The sequence below is a fragment of the Parambassis ranga genome, chromosome 7 (genome assembly GCF_900634625.1).
Source record: "Parambassis ranga chromosome 7, fParRan2.1, whole genome shotgun sequence".
Taxonomy (NCBI): Eukaryota; Metazoa; Chordata; class Actinopteri; family Ambassidae; genus Parambassis; species Parambassis ranga.
In genome coordinates this window covers 1087301-1107500 of record NC_041028.1, presented here as the reverse complement: position 1 = coordinate 1107500, position 20200 = coordinate 1087301, and the positions used below count along the sequence as shown (strand labels likewise).

Below are 20200 nucleotides of genomic sequence, written 5' to 3'. Positions count from 1 at the left end.
CTGTGGACGGATGAACTTAGAGCCCCTTTCTGCTGCGAGTGTGCAACAAACGAATCCTCAGATCCCCACGAATGATGCGTACCACATGGTTTATCAGACAGAAATGCAAACGTTACCCGGAATGCTTCCATTACTGGACTACAGCTGCTCTGGGAGCCGTACTACACAAAAAAAGGTACTGACAGTCTGCGCATCAGGAACTGACAGTCTGCACAGTCTGCCGCAAACTCAGTTTTTCTCAGTTTTTGTCAGTTCACATTGAAACACAAACACGCCGTTTTCCAAAAGCTCCACTTTTGCCGGAGTTTTTAGAAAGATTCGTTTTCAGAGGCGCAAACGAAGGGAAAAGACTCAGTTTTTCAAAATACCTGTATATGTGTAAACAGGGTCTTAGTGCAACTAGGAAGCCGTGATAGTGATAGTGGTCCCAGGGGATGATTGTGCTCTAATGAGTGATTGCACCTGTAGGTGGGTCTGTCTGGGAGTAGAGGAGAGAAAAGGAGTGGTGTGCAGGCGGTTCTGGAGAGTGGAGCCGGTGTAGAAGCAGAAGCGGGTGGAGGCCCTCCTGCCGTGCTTGTCTTCTGGATAAGACCAGCACTAAAGCTCAGACCCTAGGGGAGGGTCTTGAGACCCTGGGAGAGGGAGTTATTTGAATATTTATCTAGTTACAGTCTTTGTCTTGTTTTGTGAGGTAATATTTAAAGTAACAGTGGGGACCAAGTGCTAGGGTCGGGAGACTGGGTTTTGCTCTTCCTGTAACCAGGAGGAAGGGTTTTTGTTTGGGGCCTTTCGACCTATCTGCATCTGAAACAAGCTTCATTAGAATAGAGTCACTGTGAGCAGCAGTCACGTGACAAAAATTCAGAGAGTATCTGTCTGATCTGCAGCTGAAGCTCAGTGAAAAAAGCTCTAAAAATACAGTTAAATGTTTATGACACACATTGTTTGAACCGGAGTGTAAACATGTTTATTTCTGCTGTCGGCCATTTTAACATGGAGGTCAATGGGGATTGACTCGCTTCCCTAGAGTGAACTGCAATGTTTAACACACTGCGCTGGCTTCATGTCTCCGACCCAGAGGTCGCCGCTTTTTGGCCAGAATGGGGCAACAAGCCTCCAGACGTGTGACGCAAACTTCATTCTTCTTCACCAGCTGCTGCTCCGTGTCTCGTTTTACACGCGCTCAGCGTTTTCGTTGCGTTTTAAATGAACATCTCTCTGCGATGGAGGTGTTGTTGTTGTTGTTTTAGCTCTTAGCAGACAAGAGGCGTCCTGTGGAGCGTCACAGATGCTCAGCTCAGCTTTAATTAATGATGACAGCCCACCACAAATGACTAGAACCAACATTATAATTGTCACTTCACGACTAAATCATTTTCTGCACTCAAAACAACTGCAGCCCGGAGCAGTGGCTTACTAAGTGGATGGTGGTGGAGTGGATAGTAATTACACTTTAAATGAGTGGCTGCTCTGCTGCAGGACTGGGCTGTGTTTGTGTTTGAGCTCTTTGCAGGCCCGGAGCTGCAGCTGGATTCTGCAGTCACACAAACCAGGACTGCACAAAAGTTCGATACTCAAACATGTGAGACTCCCCAGGCTGGCATCTTTAGATTTAGTAAATCTCCGTCACCATGGAAACAGATGGAAACTTGTTAGGAATGTGTGTACAGTGGTCCCTCGTTTATCGCGGTTATTATTATTATTATCGATGTTTTAAGGCTGTAAAAGCCCTCACTTCACATGCATAAACATTCTCACACTTTTCTCTTGTTTAAACGCTCTAAGTTCAAATCGTAGTAAATTAAGTCCGGGATTATTGAATGAAACCAAAGATCAAACCCTGTCTTCAGTCCACATTCTGCACTGTACAGGAGACACAGCACAGAGGAGACTGGCTGCAGACCATTGTCAGTCAATCATTGTTGATGCAGAACACAATGTGCTGTAAAATAAAAAGCATGCAAAATTACACGAAAAAAAATCAGTGAATCTGCGAGGCCGTGGAAGCTGAACCGCGTTATAGCGCGGGACCACTGCACTTTCAGCTTGATTCCTCCTCCCTGTGTTCCAGGGACAGCGATGCTTCATCCTGGAGACAAAGGGTCGTACACATCCACCGATCAGACGAGAGCACGCCATCAAAATCAAACGCTGCCTGTCTGAACGGCCTCGGAGGCTCAGAGATGAGCACATTCAGATGTCTTTAATAAAGAGAACGTTGTTTTCTCACAATCATCAAAACCTTCCTCAAACTGTCAATGGAACATTTTTCATTGCAGCATTAATGCAGTAATAAAACAACATAAACGAAGAGAAATGACTAATTGTGATGTGATTTATTCTGAATTAATTTAGTGATAATGAGGAACAGATCGTGTCCATGTGTGGGATGAAGCATTGAGTTTTAAAGTGGGAGCTTCACAGACTCCTGCTCACAGCTTTGAACTCCGGTCAGACCTTTCTCTCCTGCACCGGACCTTTATTTGTCCGATTGTGCTGCTTTTGTATTTGTTCGCATCGAGATCTAAATCCACGCAGCTTACCCATCATCCCATTCCTTATCGCCATCACCCCACCCTCCTCCTCCTCTCCGGTCAGTGTTTGAGTGTGTGGCTGCCTGATAGCATTGACTTCAGGAATCACTCCATCTCATTCAGCAGTTCCCACAGGCTCGCCACAAAAGGGGAAAAAAAGTCTCTTTACACAGACCACAAAAGAAGAAAATAGACTTCTCTCACACACCACAAGAAGAAAAAAACACACTTTATCTTCCACCCAACTTCTCTGGTTGTGCCAAACAATCCAAAGTAGTCCCCCCCTCCCAGCCTCCCTCCCTTCTTTCCCTCAGCCTCTTGCTCTGTTTTCTTTTGTTCTGACACACATCTCTGATGAAGATATTCGATTCGCTGCCGGAAATGAACGCAAGTAAGAAAAATGTGGGGGGTTTACAGAGCGTTGTTGTTAGCGCGGCTAAAACTACGATAAGTGCAAATGTACAGACTAAACAGGCCCCGAGTCTGCGGCTGAAACAAAGAGCGAATACGTGAAGTTCTGCACGGGCCCGATGGTTCCGTCTGTACGTGTGAACGCTCAAACAAAGGTTCAATTCAAAAGATGTCGATTATCGAGCCCTAATTTTATATCGGATAACAAAACACCAATGCACTGCACGCTGAGGCCACAAACCAAGTGTGTGAAGGATTAAAAAAAACAGTTAAGTGATTAAAAAGAAGTTGTTTTTACTAAATGACATTTCTAACATGGTTCATCATGGCTAACCTGCAGAACATCAAGGATTAGCTAGCCTCCATAGCTAACAGCTAAGCTAACAGTCCCGTTCACACAGGAGAAAGTCAATCCAGCTAGAGTAAGATTGAATCCAGATCGCCTTTAAGCTGGATACGTTCAGACCTATTTTCACATCTGGCTATCACACACGTGTCCATGCTCAATCCGGCTTAACCCGGCTTGTTTGTTGTCCTCCAAACCACTAGGTGGTGAATCCTGCTCTAGCCGGATTGATTTTCTCAGTGTGAACGGGGTATACGTGAACAAAAGCTTAATCCTCAAAAGGCCAAAGTATCATCAACACATCTGCATCACAGCAACTTAGCAGCTGTGTTCCCTTTCAATTTTAGCACCGTTAAAAAATATTTTCAGCTAATTAACATCATAAATCTTCTTGTAAATTTTAGTTCAATATTCAGATTTAATGAAGTCAATCTGTTACAATGAGTTCATTTGGCTTACAGCAGCAGAGGGATGGTCCATCAGAGGGCTTCAGCTTTAATTCTTGTCAGCAAAAGTAACTTTTTAATCATTTTCTACAGCTTTGATCGTAATCACAAGAAACTCTCCAACACTGCATGCATCAAACTCAGAGTTTACAAAGTGCTTAATGGCTGTGCTCGTATTTAATGCTGCAGTTAATGAAGTGACAGCTCCCACCATCTCAGGACTTGACTGGGAGTCAGACTGGCAGCTGTTCGCTCCTCTCCATGTGCTGCGAAGCTGAAAGTGCTCCAGCTCCAACACATGTGGAAACAAAACACACAACTGATGTGGTTCCAACGGAATGAGAAATGACGACAACAGAACACGGCGGATCAGAGCGCACCGCTTGGTGACAATTGCCTCTTTGAACACAGACTGGTGAACACAATGATCAAAGGAAATGTGAGAAATACGACCGCAGAAGAAAATAAAAGTGTGTATTCCTCCTCGTGCACATGGTGTCATGTAATTATACTGGTTCTCTAATAACACGACCCTCGATGATGAATCGGGGAATGAAGTGGTGACGACGGGGTTAATCTTGGTCAAAGTAAGTGTTGACTTTATCAGCACCCTCGGACTGTTACAGGACTCTTAAAACAAGAGTAAACAAACATTTGATTAAAACAAATTTTAATTTGAGGATGATGAGCCGCTCAAACTCAGCAGGAAAGCTGAATGACTGGTGTCTATATGTGGCGCCCTCCTGTGGTTGTATGAATTTGATAACTAAATGTAGAGTTTAAAATAAGATTCGTCACCATGGTAACCAATAAAATAGCAGAGAAGCTTCTCTTGTTTTAACCCAAACTATGAGTTACTCTGAGCACACCGGCTGTGAGTGTCAGTAAATGACTTGTGACGTCTCCTGGAGAAGGAGGACATCATGATGGACTGGTCCACTGCTAGCCAATGAGCAGCTTGCTTGTGTTTCAATACACCAGACACAGAACTGTATCAATACCCCACACTGACAGCAACACTGCTAATGTTACTTGCAGAGCAATTATACACCGAAACCAGGCCACCAAAAAAAAAACAGCCCATAGAGCCCTCAACTACATCCAGTGTGACTGACCTGCAGCTTACAAATATTCAACTAAATTACTGACTCTGTCTAAAAGTCCAGTGTTCATGTCCCCTGACGCCAGAGCTTATTTTTTTCCTGTAAGGTTTCATTTTTACTCATGGCTTAGTTAAGCACTAAAAGTTACTGGTCATAGTTTGGTGTTAAAATACATGATTTAGTATTTTCGGTTATTTTCAGGTTTGTAAATTAGTTCCGGGTTTTATTTTGAAAGTCCGGTCTCCCTGGTGTTTGTCCATGAGTTTTACCTCCCCTGTGTTCCCGCCTTTTGTGATTGTTTGCCCCGCCCTAATGTGTTTCACCTGTGTCTTGTCCCTTTGTCTATTTAGGTCTTGTGTTCCCCTTTGTCTGGGCCAGATCGTCTCCTTAGCCTTGCTGTACGTTTTTTGGATTGTTTCTTGGTTAGTTGAATATTTCTTAGAGTGTGTGTGTTTTTTGTTGTTCTTTTTCCATAAACCTCGCCTAGTGTGCTGTGTCCTGCCTTCACCTTGAGTCCTTTAAATCCAAACCTGACAACAGGGTAATAAGGTTAGATAAACCTCATGGTTTATCTTCAAACATGCATTCATTACATTCATTCAACAGCAAAACCTCTGCTGCTACCAACATCCACCTGCATATCTTATCTCTTATCTTATTGTGAGAAGGCGAGCACTCCTCAGGTTCCTTTACTGTCTGATCTAAAATTAGCCTGGTGTTATATGTGAGGACTGTTATTGATTGAGGACATGAAATGTCTTCAGATGGATGGAGACTGTGCGTCTTTGCCTCGCTCTCCATGGGAGTGCACTCTCTGGCTGCTGACAGGTCAGTGGCACATACCAGCCTGAAGGAATGCATGTGAGGGAAGCCAGAAACATGCGGCTCACAACAATGCAGAGCGGGGTTTCTGAGAATTCCTCTGCAAACAGCTCTGAATCATAGTTCCAAAGGATCTGTGTGAAAATAGTTCAGACGGGTCGGCTCTGTCCTGTCTGCCTTATGTCGCTGCAGCCGTCATCCAGTTTTGCATAACACAGTTTTAATAATGAGTGATGTCAGTGCGGCCTGTCATTACGATGTGTGGTATGGAGGTTACCGTGGTGTCAGAAAGCACCAGAAGTTACTCGGAGTAATGTCTGTAACTTGTCACGCAAAGTATTTTAGGTTCTGTGCAGTTTTTCATGAAGAGTGAGGAAATGTTTACACACAACGTGCTGTCTGGTTTTAGGCTCGGGGTCGTTCCGTCTCATTATATTAACGATTTTAATGAATCAATGTGAATTAATCTGTGTAGTAGAATCAAACAGTAGCCTGTCAGGGTGTCTGCCTGAGCCAGGGCTTTTATTTTGTAGTTTGGGTTTTGTTTTCTATTTTATTTTGAAGTCACTGCTCTCCCTCTAGTTTCAGGTGTTGTCTTCCCCTTCCTCATGTGCTCGCTCCTCCCTAATGTGTCTCACCTGTGCCTCGTTGTCTCGCCCTCTCTCTCTGTATACCTTGTGTGTGATTCCTTCACTCGGTGCCAGTTTGTCTTGTGTGCCATGCCAAGCCTGTTTCAACCTTCGAGGATTGTTTAAGTACTTTTGCTCTTGTAAGATATGATTTTTGGATTCTAATAAACTTATTGTGAGCTCTATGCCAAGCTTAGGTTTAAGTGATACACAAAAATAATCAATATTTATTTTAAAGGAAATGCTAAAAAGAAGCATCAGTGCTTCTTTTATCAGCAACAAACAAATAAACACACAGACCATCACAGAGCAGCTGACTCCTGTTGGAGACGTGGAGAAAGAGGTCCTGACTCAGCATCACAGAGCACAGAGCACTTCTATAACAATATAGTCTCCAAATTAACAGACACGATATATTCATCTATATTTTTAGTTTCTCAAATTACATCTGAATAAGAATTGTCTTATAATCGGGGGCCCCTGCAACAAGGTGGCCCCAAACACATGTAAAACAATCCATGTGCTCAGCTCCATGTCATTAGCTGACCTGGACTACAGGCATGCTGTGAGTGTTAAATGTGCTTCTTGGTACAGTTCACCAGTATTTTCTTAACCATACTTTTGTGACATTTCCAGACTTGTAGCTCCATATATTAGTGAAACTTCTGGTTTTAAAGTACTAGTTTCTCCTGCATGGGTGATAGCCAGCTGCTAATTAGCTTACTGTCTGGATGAGGAAGACAGGAGGAAGATGGTGCCATCAGAATCAGGGTCATCCATCTTATATTATCTCAGAGGTGTCTGACCTAAATCCCTTTAGTGATGTTGACTTCTCCTTCACAGAATCACAGACACACTTCACGCTTGTTAAATACAGTATCGGTTTAAATACTTCATTCCAGATTTGGCCTTGTGTGTGGTTGGCACTTGTTGGCACTGCTGCGACTGAATGATTTGAGCTCACAGCATCCTGTGATAAAGTCCCAGAGGAGACCCCTGGAAAGACGCAGACCACATGTGATGTGTAATTTCACAGAGACAGAGACAGAGGAAGAGGAGGGCTGACCGTCGAACCCTTCGTCACACAGCGAGGCCGGCCGGCGATGACAGCTGCACTGCTGGGGTTTAAGAACCTTCTGTGCAGTGGTAATACGATGATTGATCAATATTTCGACTTTTCTTTTTTGTTGTAGCGGACCGTGCAAGCTCATTGGCTCATCGGCTACATAAAGAAGAACCACCTGCTGTTAATAGCATCGTTGCTGTATAGATTTGGACAGAACTTGTCCATGCATGGTGTAATTTCAGACACAGCGGATGTCGCTCCTTTTCACGCAGTGACGTCCAACATGTGACAGGATGGGTGTGACAGTGTGTTGCCAGGTAATGACCCATCCTCCCCATGCAAGGACCTGTATGTTCCTGTGATTTCAGTTGTTGTCCTTTGGCCTGTCGTTGAATCCACCAGCGTCTCCACTGCCCCTCTTTGCAGACCAGAGACGCTGCCCTTCATCGTCTGGCTCTATGATGGTGATCACTCACACGTCTTTTGTCTCCCTTTGGAGGTCAGTCCAATGCTGAGTCCCCACACTGAATGGATGGATTGCCAGTGTAACCACAGTGAACAACCACTGAGACGTATCAAAGTGATCATCTGTCCTCCTCTCTGGTCATTAGGGAAAGCAGAGGAGGATTTTTCCAGACAGTGCATAGACCTTCAACCTTTTTACCCCATCATTAGTCCAGAGTGGCAGGGTGTTACACGGGTCGACTGAGTGTCAGTTGGTGCAGCTGATGTGGTTGCTGAAGCAGAAATGAATGAGTCAGCAGCTCAGCAGGGGTTTGTAATTTGTGCTAGTTAGTGAGTTAACACTTCCTGTCTGTGTTTGCACTAATCATATGGAAGTCAACATCTTCAGAGGGCTGAGGAATGCCAGCAGGCACCATGACTGGCACACAAATATGTAAATGCATAATATTTCAATTTATTTCCCGACCACACACTCTCTGTTCCGAGTTCAACGTCAGCAGCTTTTACTAAATATAACGCTAACACTGTTTTTTTTTGTTTTTTTCTGCTGCTGCTACATTTTGGCGCCTCGTGCACTTGTAATCAGCCGGGATGGTCCGCTTTGACTCTTGGCAGTTGTATACTTTTAGTGAAATACAGAGCAATGCTCCCCATGGAGATAAAAGAACATCTGGTGTCACAGAGTCATGTTTTCTAACCCCAAAAATTCCTCGTGTTGGATTTGACAAGTTCCATCTTATTGTAAATTACAAGCAGTGGTGTTGAGTGTTCTGTGATTTGTGCATGTTAAAATGTCACATTGGACATTTTAACATGGAGGTCTATGAGGAGTAACTCACATTCGGACCCACCGCCAAGTGGCCGTTAGAGGAACTACAGGTCTTGGACCTTCTGCGCTGGCTTCGTTTGCCTTTAGAGGACAGGAAACATGATCAGAGGAGAGAAAGAGAGCTTAAATCGCAGGCCAGATTAAAACCCTGGATGTGCACCGTAACCTCTACTCCAGGCCGTCCTTCCTGTATCCGCCTGGGAATTTTTTTCTTCTTGTGTGTCACAACCTCTTCTCTCTGCCTGTGTTTCCTGTCTGTCTCTACACTGTGCTGCTACCACATGAGGAAGTAACTGTTCTTCAAAAATGTGAACAATTTAATAGATTTAAATAAAAAAAATTGTTTTATTTCCCATCAGACTATCATGAGCCTCCTGAGTGCTTTTTGGCATCATGTTGCTATAGCTACGAGTACTGTCCTTCCTTAGATACTTGAGAAATGAATTCAGTCTTTGTCTAACCCTGATCGTGACATCACATGCATCACAGGTCATTTTCCCATAATGCATCTCTGCTTTATCTCCTGACCCGTGCTTCTACCTTCCTGCCTGCGTGTGCAGGACTATTTTTGAGGGAGAAAAAAGAAATCCCCTGATATCCTGAGGCTAGAATAAGGGAGATAAATGCATGTGACAGAGATGAGAGTAATAAAGAGATTAAAGACGTGAAAACAAAAGGACGAACATGACAGATGTGTAAAGGCGGCAGCACCGTGATGAGAGCGTGAGAGTCAGACTGAAAATGACAGAGGCAGCGAGAAGACGAAGAAGACAACAGGACATGAGAGAGGAGACACAAAACAAGAAGACAGAGGCGTTTGTGTTCACTGGGAAAGGTCGTATATTGTCCTGCGGTGCTGCAGCACATTAATTACAGGATGAGAAATGATAAGCTGCACTGAAGGCCTATGAATAGACAGACAGACAGCTGACAGCGCTGTCTCCGGGTTACTCACAGTAGATACAGAAACTATACGTCAGTGGATTTCTTGCTGTTTGAAGGCACTAAATGTTGAGCAGGTGTCAAAAACAGAAACTTTGTGACTAAACGTAAATTCAGCACCCGCACCTTCACGCCTGACCTCATCACCCTTCATCAGACTCTCTGGACTCTACAAAAGAAGTCAGAATCATGGAGGTCCAGTTCATATCAGCTTTATTTATTTATTACTTATCCTGGGTTGTACGTTTTTCTCTCTGTGCTTTGAGCCTGTAACTTCCTGCTTGTTTGTTATATTTTGTTTTATTTTGAAAATTTACTTCCTGTCTGTTTCTGCTTCCTGTTTTTGTTCTTTGATTACCTGCCCTTCTCTGATTACTTTCACCTGACTTTGCTGAGCCTGGCCCGTTTGTCTCAGTCATGTCTTTTCAGCTTCTTCTTTTTTTTTTGAAGCATCTGGACTTGTAGAGTTTTCTTGAAGATGTTTCTCCTCCGAGCAGCTTCATCAGTTCGTGGTGGTGAGTTTCAGTTTGTGCATTCGTTTTTGTCTGAGTGACGGACTTTAAAAGAGGCTGCTGTGATGCTGTGAAGTTTTCATTCCACCACTGTGTCTGCAGAGGGGGGAGAAAATGAATTAAGCTGTTTATCAGTCTTTATAGCAGTTTGGAAAAAATGGCCACAAAGAGTCCCATTTTCACACTTTTGCTCATATTTATGAAATGATCTGGTCCAAGTTTAGACCAATTTTCAAACGCTGAAACCGACTCAGCATGTAGAGGTTTGTACACAGCGGCAGTTCAAGGGGAAAATGGCTCCAGTTTCTCCATCACGCCCATGTATTTTTGAATCATAAAACCTCACACACAAACACATAAATGAACGTGCAGACATCTGACACGAGCAAACAGGCTCATTTTCCTCCTGCTTCTGAATGGGACAGCGGGTTAAGAAAGAGTTTGATGGGGTCGTGAAACTCCTCTTGGAGCCCATGCTGCAGAGACACAGAAAAACAGAATACAGCAATTATTGGTGCGGTGTCAGCAGGACACAAGCTGGAAAAATAAGCAGTGCTTTCAAAAATACATTTTTATGTCCTTTATTGTACAATTATCTTATTGTAGGCCCCTTGTCGCCAACCGCTTCCAGTCCTTGCCTAATTTAGTCATTTATTTCATTTTCTAAATTAAGATCAGTTTTAGATTTTCTTCTGTTTTTGCCAGGCTAGCATTTAGGGTCCCAGAGGATCAACCCTACTGACTGTGTTCATCCTTAGTCGCCCTCAGTCATTCATATTCCCCTCAGGATGAACCTCTCTCCCCATCTTAACCATGATGTTAGATCAAATTTGCTCCGTTCCTCCTGAACATTTAGCCAACATGGTGAACATGCTCACAGCATTTGTTACCCTTCGTTAATTAGCATAAGCTAATTGGTGGAGGCTGAGGGGAAGTACGAGGTGGATCCTTTATGGTCCGATATCCCAGAATGCATTGCATGTTGGTGACAGTACATTAGAAAGCAGCATATTCTACACACTGATTGGCTGACGAGTAAATGTTTAAGTGTTATTATCTACGGCAGGTTGCTAGGCAACAGGAGCAGCACAGAGGAGAGACCCTTGCATGTAACAACTGTTAAAGTGCCCTTTGAGGTCTTTTGAGGGTGACTACTAGGAGGATGTGGCCTCTGAATTGGGACACAGCTTTTCCATTGTGGACATGGATACAGAAAGGGACAGCTTTGGACACCATGGCTCTGCTTTCAAGGACACAATCCATATGCACAATGGTTCGAGCCAGTTCTATGGCTCCATGAACCAAATTTCACCGTGCATGCATTCCTTACACTGACTTTGTTTGTGTAAATTCAGAGCAGAGGCTTTTTCATGCGTTCTGATGACGAAACTTACCAACACTAACCGATCCATCTAGGACCATCAAGTTTCAGCCCCCTGTGAACTCCTGCAGGGTAAAGCAGGTGTAGCCAGTGGACATGATGGAGACATCGCGCAGTAACTAACCCACATCTTTAAGCCTGTTGTCTCCAAAAATACTCATGCAGGCTGAATCCCATATTCAAGTCAAGGGTCACACAGATGATGTGTATGAGGCTGGTCTCTGTGTCTCACATTATACAGTATGCAACTGTGCATGTGTGTGTGTTTGTGTGTGTTTGTGTGTCGGTCAGTGATAAAGGTGGGGGATTCCCGCAGTGACCCGTCTTAGTGGTGTGTATGTGTGTGTGTCTCCCATCAATCATCACACACACTTCCCTCTTTCAGCGTGTTCAAAAATAGAACAGTGTGTGAACATGACCTCTCCCACACACAAACACACACACACACACACACACTAGTAAACACACCCATTATGATGCCATTGTGTCTTCGTTTCTTGTCCAGAATGTGGGTGCGTGTTTGTTTGTGCTTTGTGCGTGCATGCGTGTGTGTGTGTGTGTTATAAGGGGTTGTAAGGAAAAATGTCCCTCTTGCCATGTCCTCCTTCCTTCTTTCACTCTCTCTCCTCTCTTTTTCTTTCACGCCACAATGTCTGGAGTCACTGCCAAATTTCCTTTGTGGCAAAGGTGTGGTGCCACGACAGTGTCTCTCTCTCTCTCTCTCACTCACACACACACACACGAAACATTTGTAGTAATAATGATTTAATGCAATAAGAACATAACAGATGGGTTAGAGGTGGAGAACACCTTGAAATCAGGTGGTGTGTTGTTTCCTCTGAGTCCATCTTTCCCTAATCTAAATCCTGAAAATCTGATCATATCAGTTTAAACCACACATCAGACATTTAGAAAACTTCCCTAACAACTGAAACAGTTTGCTGCGATTTCCCCGGAGGATGAACCTTGATCGTTAGATCAGATTGAATGTAACACATCCTCAAATGTAAATGTAACTTCACTCTTGTCAGAGATGAAGATCATCATGCTTAAGCCAGACAGATACACATGTGTTCATAAGGCTGAAATGCATGTGTGTAAATGCAGAGGTGGAGGTTTGGAGCTCTGCCCCAGACCAGGAGCCAGGTGTCATCATCATTTAAAAAGGCTAACGCACTCGATCACAAGTCAATAAACCTTTGGACTCCTTAGTGTAATGCTAAGCCTGTAGCGCTTATGAAGCATAGAACATGAGTTTTTCCTGTATAACACATTTAGACCCATAAACTCATTCATTCTTCTTGGGGCTACATTCTGAACCCTTTCTTTAAATGCAGTCCACCCACACCAGTTAACCTTTCACCGGCCAAGACTACACGGCTTGTCACTGACTCAGTAAGTGGAGCTATGCCAACAAGATGATGCATCAGTATACAGACAAAATTCCTATTATAGTTTTATATTATATATATTTTATATATTTTGGTTTTCTTTTTATTTAAAGACACAGTTTTTCACACTATGGACACAGTTTGTATATCTTGACTAGTTCACTCTGTAGACAGTGAAGTCTACACACACACGGCGCACACACACACACACACACACACACAGGGACAACAGTGGTAAGTGGGAGTAGTTCCTGGTTGGTGGAGCAGGAGGCTCTGAGACGCCACAGCAGTCTCCCATGGAGCTGGGTGTGGGGAGGAAAGTGTGTGTATCTGTGTGTGTGTGTGTGTGTGTGGGGGGGGGGGGGGGGGGGGGGTCATTATATTGTGGTGGATGGAGGGGGGGGGGGGGTGGCATGTCCTTGGCAGACAGACAAACACCACATACTGTATATTATTCATGCTAAGAGGTTGTTGAGTTGATGAATGAGTTTGAAAACGAAGTCTGACTTTGAAGCAGCACTTTTAGAGTCGAGCTGTCCACAGACCCGGTGTGACCAGGTCCTCCATGCCTGGATCGGGTCTCTGTGACTGTGAAGTAGCTCATCAATGCATCAGCACCGTCATGTGTTTAGAGTCCCAAACTTCCAACAAGAACATGAACACAGCATAACTGATATTTCTGGTCATCCATGTTTTTCAGTTGGATATTTTACTATGTGATAATGATGATGATGATGATGATGATGATGATGCATGTTTTCTGACATTTGATGGACAAACCCTTGGAAAATGTCCTAGTTTCTAAACAAACTTCCATTCATTGATCATCGTTGCAGCTTCAGACCAGATTATTTAGAGGATTTAGAACTTTGTGTCTTTGCATAAAAAAAGCTCAAAGAAACGATCATCACAGTTGAGAGTCTGTCCTGACCTCTGACCTTCATCAGACTTTATAAATGCTTTATGATGGCTTGGTGTCCACATACTTTTGTCCATATAGTATGTTTCTGTCCAACTGGACCTAAAGGACATTTTTATGTTATTTAATCTATAAAGTTTAGTGCATCAGTCAGTCCTGTAGCCCCGTTGTTGTACCCCCATAACTATCACTACCCCCATCCAATGATTGCCTCCCTCTCTCCCTCTCCCTCACTCCCTGTGAGTTGTTGTTAAGTGGAGCCACTAATCGCTCTGGTTGGGACTGTGGTCGACTGTGTTACCGCTGTCCTGCCCTCAAATGCACACACACACACACACACAGATAGAAACGCATATAGAAACACAGGCTACCGTGTGTGTGTGTAATCATGTAGTGTCTCTCATTTGTTAGCAAATTATAAATGTGTCGTCTTCATTTATTGTGTCTGTCTTCTTTTAAGCTGTGTGTGTGTGTGTGTGTGTGTGTGTGTGTGTGTGTGTGTGTGCACGCGCTTGTCTTGAGTGTGTGTATTGGTTGGTGTGTGTATGTGTGTGAGAAGCTCCATTCTCAGTTGGGCAAAAACAATGGAACCTCTCTGATTACATCTCCCTGTACAGGCGGACAGGGTGTGTGTGTGTGTGTGTGTGTGTGTGTGTGTGTGTGTGAAACTTCAGGGGGGAGGAAAGGGTGGCGGTTGCAGAGGAGGAAAGAGGGGGAGGCAAAGTCTGGACCTCCTCCTTCTCCTCCCTCCTATGCTGTGTCTCACACACACACACACACACTTGTTCCTTGGCATCTCATTGGTTAACTCCTCAGCTATATGTTTATCTGATTGGTCAGGGCGGGGTATATATACACAGCGTGGGTCGGTTAAATCTGGCCACAACTTTCAAAACTTTCAAAAGAGACAGACAGAGACGGTGCGCCGGACGGCCTGAGTGACGGAGGGAAAGCACCGCTGCGCCGCACACTCCAAACAAGAACCTCAGACAAAAAAAAACAGACCGAGTGGACAGAAGGCAGAGGCGAGTCACTGTGGATCCTGCTCTGGGGGAATATCCTGCACCACAACCTTGTTTGTTTTCTCTTTCTGCCTCGTCTTCCCCCTCCTCTCACATCTCGATGCTTTGCTTTGGGATTTGTGCTCCAAATCCATCAAATTCTTCTCCTCGTCTTCGCCCTCTGAAACATTTTCAGTTACAACTTTTTACCAGAACTTTGCAACCCAACAAACCGAGACAGACGTTTGCAGAATTTCACTGGGACTAAAAAAAAAAAAAAGCTCAATCAAACTTTCCTGGAATGAATTTATCCGAGTCCAGCTTGTCTAGAGAGACTCTCCTGCGTCCATCCGGACGGATGTCCCTTGGGGGCACCTGGACGTCAGGTACCCCGAGTCCCGCCTCTGATTCTGAAATGGGTTTTGAGCAGAGCCTGTCTGGAGACTGCAGCTCCCCCGATGGCCTGGGAAGCGGGAACATGAGGAGAGCAGAAGCCGTTCTTTCAGGAGGACAGAGTCCAGATGAGAACCAGGGAGGCGTCGCAGCGAGCGATGGGAAAACCTCGGGGGCCGAGCAGAGGATCAGGAGGCCCATGAATGCCTTCATGGTGTGGGCTAAAGATGAGAGGAAGCGCCTGGCCCTGCAGAACCCTGACCTGCACAACGCCGTGCTCAGCAAGATGCTGGGTAAGATTACCTATTATTATTTCTTATACAAATCCCTGTCATGAAACATAGACTGTTTCACACTTTCTCTGAGACAATCCTGAGCCTCTCCAAACCAGATGTTGCGTTTTATACATGTTATTTCAGGTCCATTTGTTTTTGTTCATTACTTAATTTTACATTTTTTTTTAATCGGAAGAAGTTGAAAGAACTTTAACAGCTTCACTATTTACCCCTCACTGTAACAAAAGTAAAATAAATTAAGCATTTAATCCCAAACTCTGCACTATAAACTGATCATTTTCACTCATTTTAAATTTGTCACAGAGTAGGTGAAAAGAAAACCTCCCAGTTGTCCTTAGAAACTTCTGACCCCCTCATAAATCACTCCTCTGTCCGTCCATGTGCTCATTATGTTCCAAACTCCACAGTTTGTCAAAATAGTGCAATCCACAGCAGCTGACACGGGTCCAAGCTGACCACAAACACTGCTCTCCTCCAGTAAGAGACGTTTTTACAGCCACCTTATAACCGTGCAGGAGGTCACAGCTCGATTCTGAAGAAATGCAGCTTGATTATAAACTGAGGGCTCGATACAGAGATGATGGAATCAATGCTCGAGCTTTGTCAAGCTGCTTTAGTATCAATTCACTCTTTAGAAACTCTAAAGTCTAAACTTCACGCTGAGAGCTGCTCTGCACACTTGACAGCTGGAGCTCATCTGCAGCTCAGAGACGTTTAATGACCACAATGTTTCTGGAAGAAGAAACGTTTCAGATCTTCAGGCGGCTGGATTAAAGATGACTTTAAAGCTGAAACTGCAGTTTCTGTGTCTGAACCAGGCCGGAGTGTTCAACATGTGGTCTTTACAGTTACTGTTTCTAGGTATTAGAAATGTGGATGTATGTAAAGAAGGTAACCAACACTGTAAAAATGTTAAATCATCTGTTGAGACACTTTAGATGAATAGTACCTGGAATATACTGATGATATTGTGTATGGTTTTAGGCAGTGTGTGTTTTTGTCATTTATGGCAGGAAGCTAAGTGGGTTCTGGGTTTGAATTCAAGGTTTGGACAGCTTGAATACATCAGTGTTGTTCTCCAGAAAAACCTTCTATCTGCAGTAAAATTGTAACTAATGTAAATTTATTATGAGTTCTTTAAGACTTTAAGGAACTCAGGACTGATTTTATTCTGACGGACAATCTGCAGAGATGTCTGTAATTTAGTTTTCCTTCTCTTCCTTCAGGTCAGTCATGGAAGGCCCTGAGCGCCACAGACAAGCGACCGTTTGTGGAGGAAGCTGAACGCCTGCGTGTCCAGCACCTCCAGGATCACCCAAACTACAAGTACAGGCCTCGCCGCAAAAAGACCACCAAAAAACTCAAGCGGGTCGAACCAGGGCTCCTGCTGCACAGCTTGGCTCAAGGCGGTGCACCTGGCCTTGGTTTGGGACCTGTGAGTGCAGAAAGTGTCTCTGGAGGTTCTGCTTATGGACATCCAGGCTCCCATCCTCCTCACCACCATCATCATCACCACCTGCTGCCATCTCTGAGTCACTTCAGGGACCACCAGAACCCCGGGCACCCAGAGCTGGAGAGCTATGGCCTACCCACTCCGGAGATGTCCCCTCTGGATGTTCTGGATGACGGAGACTCTGTGTTCTTCCCCCAACATATGCAAGAGGAGGCAGGGATGGGAGGTTGGAGCGGGTACCATCACCCCCACCACCACCTTCACCATCATAATCAGCATTACAGCCATCACTACAACAACAATCTCCACAACTCCATGCACAGTCAGGGTTCGGGAATCAGCGCCAGTTTAAACGGTAGCATGAGTTCCACTCTGAGTCCCGGTAGGAGTTCCAGTTCCAAGTTAAATCCTACTAGTCACCAGGTTGCCTTGAGGAGTCCAGTAAAGTGCCCACCACCTCTGTCTGACTCCTCCACCCCTGTCTCCTATCCTCAGCCTTCCATCAGCCTCCCTGAGCCGATAAAATGCCACCAAACCCCCCTGAGCTCTGCTCCTGTGGGCTACTTCAGCCAGGCGTACGGGAGCGCCGCCCCTGCCACTAACCACTTCACCCCCTCTCATCTGGGGCAGCTTTCACCTCCTCCTGAAACTCCTCCTTCTTCCTGCTCAACTTCCTCCATCCCACCTCCGTCAACCTTCCTCCCCTCTGTGCATTTAGACCATTCAAATCCAGAGTCCACGGGCCATCTGGTGTCTTCCTCTGCTGAGTTTTGGTCTGAAGTGGACAGGCATGAGTTTGACCAGTATGTATGTAACATGGGAAGAAGCCGAGAGGAGGCCTATGCCCTGGGCGGAGGATGCGGGGGTGGCTCAAAGGTCCTGGGTGGGCGCAGCACCATTATGAGTGGTGTCAGTGGTTGTGATGATGGCAGCAGTCCTCTGATATCTGCCCTCTCTGATGCTAGCAGCGCTGTCTATTACAGCGCCTGTATCACTGGATGAACCCTCCATGATCTCATCTCTTACACGTACCTCCTGTTGTTTGTGTTGGTGCAGTTTGAAGCAGTGTGACATGATAGGGGGAACGTATGCTGGGAACATTTGTTTTGGCTCATAGACAGTCAAGTCATCTCTCCTTGATTCATGCTCTAAATTTAAGATAAGACATTTGTTCTATATGCTAAACAGACATGCTAACTGGAAAGCAAATTTGAGGCATGGAAATGTTTACCTTTACATCAATAAATACATTCTTGATCATAATATTGAACAGCTAGCATTTTCGCCTTGATAGCTACAGCGCAAACTCAACTTACCTGGGGAGCCGCTGGGGGTAGAGTCTGGGCTGCAGCAAATATTCAAAAAAAAAACAAAAAAACAACTGGTCCAATCTTCTCAATTGTTATTAATAACAGGTCAGAACATGAACAGTTCTTCAGAACATAGAACCTCAGAACCTCTTGTCAACAAACACCACCAGAAGCTGTCACATGCCTTAGCTATGCTGGCTAAGCTAATCTAATCACCCAATCAAACTAGACATATCATTTGTTGCACTATTTCTCTTAAAGTAAAGTGAGTTTCTATTAGTTGGTTACATAGTAAACCAAAAGAAAACAACAATTGTAAAACAAAACAAAAAAAAAACACTTATGAGTGCAATAATACACTCTAGAAATCTGGAAATAGTTTAGATAGATAGTTAAATAGTTTTTTTCTGAGTTACTCCTAGTAACTAGTTAGCTAACTAGCAGAGTATTAGCTAATGGAATCAGCTGACTGAAAGAGGAAGCACTTTCTGCCTCATCTCAGACTTCCCACTTTTTTAGCTTGGTGTTAGCATAACGCTAATAAACCTTGAGCCTTGGAGCATGGAACTGTTTCTCCGTGCTCTCTTCTCTCAGTGTGGCCCAAGAAGCCTCAGAAATCTACGATCATCTCGTGTTTTTTGTTGATTTTTGACATTTCATCTCAGGACCTTGCACATACTCATCTCCACTGAACTCCTAAGAAGTCACCTCTTAATGGGATCATGAACGACAAACTCGTGATAAAGAGAGAGACTGTGTGGTGGGAGCGATCTGATCCAGCCCCTCCACATATATCTCCAAAGTGTTGTCGGGAAAGCCTTGGCCACTAACCCAGAACAGACCACTGATGTCTCCCACAAACTATCAAGATGTTTTACAAGCTGTTTTTTCTTTCTTTCTTTTTTGGAATTTTAACCCTGATACATGCCATTCCCTCTCTGTGGCTGAGTCCATGACAGGGCCTCTTGTCAGACTCCATGCCAGAATCTGTAAGTTTGGAGTTGCTTTGCTTCTTGGAAACACAGATATGTTGTTAATTCTGACCAGAAAACCTCTCTGGTATAATCACACTTGTAAACAAAATGTAATTCTTGAATAACAGGGATTCAAGTATCTGCCCTGTGAATTCTCAGTGATTTTATTTACAAAAACCACATAAAGCAGCCTCATATCATCAGATCCTGGGATGCAGTTTCATGTGTATGGTTATTGGAAGCCTGGTTTACTGTATATATATATATATATATATATATTGATGCTATGATTCTTGACAGTATGTGAAGGAGAAGTTGAGACTATGAAATGTTCTCTTTGCACTGGGTTTATTATGATGTCTTAGCTGTACAGAAGGAACACTACTTATTAAAAAAAATCTAATTTCCAAGATTATTTTTTGTACAGAAAAGGCCATTTTTTGTTTTGAGTTTTTTTGTTTGTTTTATGGAGTGAAAAGAAAAAAAGTATTTACAAAAATACAACTTAAGATGAGTAATGAGTATGAGAGATCAGCAATTGGAAACAAAAACTCAATAATTTGTCGTTGCTTGTGATCCAAGCTAGCAGCTGTCGCTAAGCTGATCACCTCAACCAATCTCCATCAAACTATAGGAATAAAACACTGTTCCTTTAAGAAATGTTGGAGCAGCTTCAAATGAGTTTCCATTGGTCGTTTACGTTTAAAGATCTATTGTGGATTTCACCACTTTCCCCTCCTACGTCGTTTATGTTTTTCCGAATAAATAGTAAATTTGTGGTTTTGTTTGTGCTGAGAAGATGAAAAATTCACAGTTGTAGCCACTGTAGCCGTCTCTCCGTGCGTGTGTTTACGTAGCCTCTTTCCTGTAATCGTTTTGTATACAGTGGAAGCAAAAACCAGAAGTCTCTCCTCAAAGATTGATCCTGCATCTGCTCTGCATTAGCCCTTAAGACAATACATTTTTCTTTTTTTTTT

General features: G+C 44.0%; 1 protein-coding gene across 1 annotated transcript; it reads left to right on the top strand.

The window, feature by feature from the left end:
* The first annotated feature begins 14660 nt into the window (after positions 1-14660).
* On the top strand, positions 14661-19638 carry sox18 (SRY-box transcription factor 18). The gene is made up of 2 exons (XM_028410891.1): positions 14661-15483; positions 16713-19638. Exons 1-2 carry the CDS (start codon positions 15099-15101, stop codon positions 17939-17941), a joined length of 1614 nt encoding a protein of 537 aa, XP_028266692.1. The 5' UTR covers positions 14661-15098; the 3' UTR covers positions 17942-19638.
* The last annotated feature ends 562 nt before the right edge of the window (positions 19639-20200 follow it).

Excerpts from the sequence above, each read along its gene's own strand:
- sox18 (XM_028410891.1), top strand. The coding sequence starts at position 15,099 with ATGAATTTATCCGAGTCCAGCTTGTCTAGAGAGACTCTCCTGCGTCCA. Across the intron at positions 15,484-16,712 it reads CGTGCTCAGCAAGATGCTGG|GTCAGTCATGGAAGGCCCTG; the intron begins GTAAGATTACCT and ends CTCTTCCTTCAG.